Source organism: Camellia sinensis, chromosome 4 (assembly GCF_055761805.1).
Source record: "Camellia sinensis isolate YWXY chromosome 4, ASM5576180v1, whole genome shotgun sequence".
Lineage (NCBI taxonomy): Eukaryota > Viridiplantae > Streptophyta > Magnoliopsida > Ericales > Theaceae > Camellia > Camellia sinensis.
In genome coordinates this window covers 160,121,035-160,126,400 of record NC_138964.1, presented here as the reverse complement: position 1 = coordinate 160,126,400, position 5,366 = coordinate 160,121,035, and the positions used below count along the sequence as shown (strand labels likewise).

The window sequence follows — 5,366 nt, the reverse complement described above, 5'->3', positions numbered from 1 at the left end:
GAATTATGGTGTAATGACACTTACAAGTGTCACTAACTCTTTTTTTAATGGCGCTTGATAATGTCACAAATAATATCTACCATGACATTAAAATGTCATTGAAAGTTTTCAGTCATGATGGTGCAGTGGCACTTGCAAGTATCTACCGTGGCACTCGTATCTACCGTGGCACCGATAGAAGTGACACTTGTTCAAAATGCCACAAGACCAAAAAATGTCATTAAAAGAATAGTTTTGTGACACTTTTAAGTGTCACTAAACCAAGAAAATGTTGTAGTGATTCTTATGAGCTTTTTATATAAGATAACATACGGTAACAAAAATTTTCTTTCAATTGCTAAAATTTTCTACACAAAGTATCAGGACTCAAAATTAATTTTTTATTTTAAAAATAAATTCTCATGTAATGCACGGGTAAAACTACTAGTTAATTATGAAAGACATATCTTGATCTTGTGCTATACATTAGTTGAAGTGTTGTTCCTTATGAGCTGTAGAAGAACCGTATTAAGCTGCTTAGGTTTCAGTATTGGACCAAGAAATTTATTTTCTTTTATAGTATATTTCCATGTTTCTATATTTCAATCATATGACCAGTCAAAAGTGGTTTATAATGATTTTTTGGTAATTCTTTCTTGGTGTTGAATCATAGGATCATACATGTTTATGTTTTTTTTTCTTCTTCTAATTCAATTTTAATATATTTGTGCAATCAATACTGCAACTTATAGACTGTCAAAAGTGTCTTTCAATGCCCAAACCAGACTCAATACCCAAAAAATTACTGCAAAAATTACCTATTTAAAATAAAATGTGTGGATAAAATTTATTTTGATTATGAGCCACGTCATATTAAGTTTGAATATCTATACATATACTTCATTTTCATGATGCTTTTTCAGAATACCTATTACGGCATTAGTAAACTTGGAAAAAAACAAGCAACACCAACAGGAGGAAGAGGAAAGCAGCAACAAGATGCATAAAGTTTTGGTCACCATGAATTGGAGGCACATTAGGCCTCCCGAGTTCTTCCATGGCGGTACCACTCTTGCTAATCACGTTGTTTCCTTCGTCGTTATGGACATTTTGATCATCTTTCTTGCTTAAATTGCTTGCACTTTCCCCTTCTATGCAACTGAATATTGCAGCTGATGAGAATTCAGATTTCTCTCCCTCCAATCTGAATGTTGTGCTGTTTTCCAACCTCTCAGCGCTTGTTTTCTCATTGTTCACAGATTTTGGCATGGCCTCAAATGTTGATGATGCTAGTGTTTGTATTGAATCATTAAAAGAAACTCTCCTTGTGCGACGGAAATTTAGGCTCGCCTCTGGGACTTGCACGTTTTCTCTCCTAGATGGCGTGATGAACGCATTGTGTTGTTCATTTTTTGGCATTGCCATGTTCAAATGAACCGATGATGTAGAAAACCTGCGAATTAGGCCCGGGGATTGAATGGAACCAGTTTCATCCTTTCTTGCCCCCAACCTCGTTATCTTATGAATCAGACTAAATTTCTTGCGCACGCATTTTTGGCTACTAGAAGAGCTATCGATTGTAGAGCTAGTATTTTCATCGCTCTCAGAAGAGGAAATGCTGTCAAGAGTGGAATCTGAACTTGGCTGTTCGTTTTTTTTGTGGAATTCACTGCTTGAATTCTTTCTGAGAAAGTCAGTTTTGGGGGTTTTGGGTTGTGGATTTTGGGAGTTCTGAGTCTCAAACCTCAGGCAGGCATTGAGCCAGCGTTGGTACATCAGTTCTTCGACCATGCCAAACCGGTTCCTCTGCAGTCTGTCAACTTGTTTTAAAAGTTCTTCATTGGCAAGCCTTAGATTACTTTTCTCAGCCTCTATCTCCGCAATAATTTTAATCTGCAAATTATTTTTAAAAAAGGAAAAAGGCTTGTATACATTATATAGAAAATACAAGCATAACTTTACTTGTACCTGAATTTATAATACCAACAAAACACTACTCACCTGTGTCATATTTGAAAGAGCGGTTACTCCAGCTTGCGAAGCTGATAATTTGATAGCCAATTCCCTCTTTTCTAACTGAATCTCTCTGCCCCTCCTCTTCATCTCAACAACTTCCATCTCCAAATCTTTCAAAAGTCTCAGCCTATTCTCAACCCTGGAATCGCTAACCAGTGTTTCCTCCATCTGAATGCCATAAACTTGTTCTTTGATCATCTTTAACTTTCCCTTCATTCGCGATGCATCAACACACAACTTCGCCTCCAATTCTAGTATCATCTTTCTTGCAATCTCAAGCTCATTCTCTGCCAACTGATGTTGTTTGATCTCTTCAATTAGCTTCTTTCTCTCTGCCTGCAATGTGTCTATAGTGACATTAAGAATGTCAATCTCCGCTATTTTAGCCTCCAAATGGCTCTGCATCCGAGCAATGTTGAATTTTTGGTCTCTCAAACCATAAAATTCGAGCAATTTCACTTCCAAGATCGCTCTCCTTTCCTCCATTTCCTTGATTTCATTCTTTAACTTCTCTATTTCGATAACATTGTTCAATTCTTCAGCATATATTTGAGACTCAATACTCATTATGTCACTGTTTTCAGAATCATTTTGTTTAAAAATATGTTTGCTTTTACTTGTATTGCTTGTAGCCTCCTCTTCCTGCTTTGACTCCACCTGCAACAGGAAAATCTTTCATTTATTTTTTATCAATTAAATTGGAAGGGGGATTGGAGAGGTCCACCCAGTTGGCATGTTGTAGGCCCATCCCGAGTCTACCTAGGTTATCCGAGTTGTTCATTTTGTGTAAGACCCACTAAGCAAATCATCTATATAAAAAAATAAAATTGATCGTATATTGGCAACTATGTGATCGGATCACATTTGTATTAAAAATAATGAATGACAAGTATGATTTTGAGAATATTCTGTCTACTTTTTTTTTTAAAATATGATTCAATTAAGTAACTATAATGTTTGATTAATATGATTTTTTTACATAGATAATATGTCTGGTAGACCTCACAAGATGAATGGTAGGTCAACAATGGAAGCGATCTATCTTTTGAGGAGAGCAATAGAAAAGTATAAAGAAAAGAAAAGAGACATTCATATGGTGTTTATCGACCTTGAGAAAGTATATGACAGAGTATCCCGAGATATAATATGGTGGGTATTAGAGATGATTTGCTTAGATCGCTTTTAGCCTCAAAATCAACTGATAGATCGCTTTTGACATACTGATAAAAGTATATGACAGAGTACCCCGAGAATATTATCTTGGAGGCTAAAAGCGATCTATCAGTTGATTTTGACAACTATGTGATCGTATATGCTTTTCTCTGCTCTCTCTCTCTTTCTTAAATGAACTCACAATATACCAACTGATCTCTGTAGTTCAATTAAGGACCAGAGAAAAGCATGCTCCTATTTTGAGAAAGAGAGAGAGCAACAACATTGGAGTCTTCAAACTTGTAAATCTCTTCAATTTGTTCTTGGTGGGAGCTAGAGCCGTCATTCTCTGAGACCAAAAAACAAAAGTAGAGTTAGCAAATCTTGCCATACTTGAAAATTGAAATTACAACCACACTAATACTGTGTTTGGTTAGAAGATTTGAGGAGAGATTTGAAAATGGAAAGGAAAAAATTATGTGAAATATGAATAAAATATACCTATATTTCACCTAGTTTCACATACCTTTTTCCTTTCCCTTTCCAAATCCCTCCCCAAATCTCCCAACCAAATACAGCATAAAACTAAGCCATTAATATAAAAACAGATTAAAGAACTGTAATGAGTACTTGGATTTGCAGTTGTTGAGTTTCGTCGCCGTGAACAATTTAAGTTAATCTGAGCTATTGCAAAAGCTGAAACGGAGGCTACAACTAGAAAGCTAAACCTGAATAACATATATGAGGTGTGTAGTTCAGTGTGGTTTATAGACCAGCTTCATCCCAACCAAAACTGTGAAATTTCTCTGTTATTTCACCACCACACTATTCTTATCTTGTTCATGAAATTGAAAAATATCACCACCAAGTTGTGGTTGATCTTTGTTTCCGGACAGTGGCAATTAATGCCTTTTGGAAGAACTACATAGCTACAAAAATTGTATTAAGATATTTAAAAACCTATTTAGTCTGACCCGACCCCACCCGGCCCGACCCATGGTTGAGCTATTTTAAGCAGAGTCAAGTCAACTTATAGGCAAGTTGGCACTTTATCTAATGCCCATCTAAAAACTTCCCAAAAAATCTTTTTTGTTAAGGTTCAATTGTCCAAAGCTTGAGGAGTCTCTGTTTGGGAAGTGGGTTGGCTTTTTTATTTTTTGATTTTTTTGACTATTTTAACTTAAGCTAAAAAGCATGGTTTGGAAAGGACTTTTTAACTTTTTGAATTTTTTAGCTTTTTTAGCTTTTTTGTGAGAGAAGAGTGTAATGATTATAGATTGAATGTGATGTTTTGTTTATTGTGATTAAAATAGCCTATTTTATCTTTTATGACTATTTTAATCACAAACCAACTTGCCAAACACCACAGTCTATATCCAAGAACCAAGATGGACAGTGATTCAGGAACCAACGACACTTATAATAATTATATTTCTAATTCCTCACCTAGTTATAATTATTTGCCTAAATGTCATATTTTTGTAATTTATACACACAAAAAAAACATGTACAATTAAGTTATTTATTTATAAAATAAATAAAAATGAAAATCAACTAACCGTTAGGAAAATGAAAATGAAAACAAATTTACATCAGGGCCGGCCCTGGCCTAAGGCATGTGCCTTAGGCCCCAAATTTTTGGCCCAAAAATAGGGCTCCTAAATTTAGTAAAATGTTATAGGCCTAATGTATTTTTTATTTATTTATTTATTTTTTTAGGATCAATTTAAAGGGCTCCAAAATATTTTATTGGGTTCATGTATGGTTTAACCCATATTTATTTATAAGTGTAGTTTGGTCCATATTTATTAAAATGAAAATATATATTAAAAAAAAAAAGAAAGTGTTTGGGCCCAAGAAGAACAATACATACAATATATAGGTCCTAATTTTTTTTTTAAACCTTCTTTATCTATTAGGTTTTAGTGGAATAAATAATTTTTCCCAAATTTTTTTACCTAGGTCCTTATTAGTTTTAATTGAATAAGTTTTTCGTAATTTTTTTGTCCTAATTTTGTTTCATTAAATTGTTTTGTTCATAATTTAATGATTATATGTGCAAGTTGTGGCTACAAACAAATAAAAAAAGTTGTAACTTATCGTTTCATTCATGAACTTTTTTTTTTTTTTAATGTAAGAAGGACCTCATTTCTGAAATTCTCCTTAGGCCCCATAAATCTCAGGACCGGCCCTGATTTACATTGAGATTTGAAATTGAA

The 5,366-nt window shown here is 34.1% G+C and overlaps 1 protein-coding gene across 3 annotated transcripts; it reads right to left on the bottom strand.

The window, feature by feature from the left end:
* Positions 1-800: 800 nt before the first annotated feature.
* Positions 801-4,175, bottom strand: LOC114295578 (protein CHUP1, chloroplastic). Of its 3 annotated transcripts, none has more exons than XM_082866718.1 (4): positions 3,778-4,175; positions 3,350-3,496; positions 1,981-2,652; positions 801-1,872 (listed from the first exon to the last, which is right to left on the bottom strand). In XM_082866718.1, exons 3-4 carry the CDS (start codon positions 2,560-2,562, stop codon positions 919-921), a joined length of 1,536 nt encoding a protein of 511 aa, XP_082722844.1. In that variant the 5' UTR covers positions 2,563-2,652; positions 3,350-3,496; positions 3,778-4,175; the 3' UTR covers positions 801-918. The 3 variants fall into 3 exon arrangements, with proteins under 3 accessions (XP_082722844.1, XP_082722843.1, XP_082722845.1); XM_082866717.1 differs by having other exon boundaries at positions 3,432-3,496; positions 3,778-4,009; XM_082866719.1 differs by having other exon boundaries at positions 3,357-3,496; positions 3,778-3,876.
* Between the last annotated feature and the right edge of the window lie 1,191 nt (positions 4,176-5,366).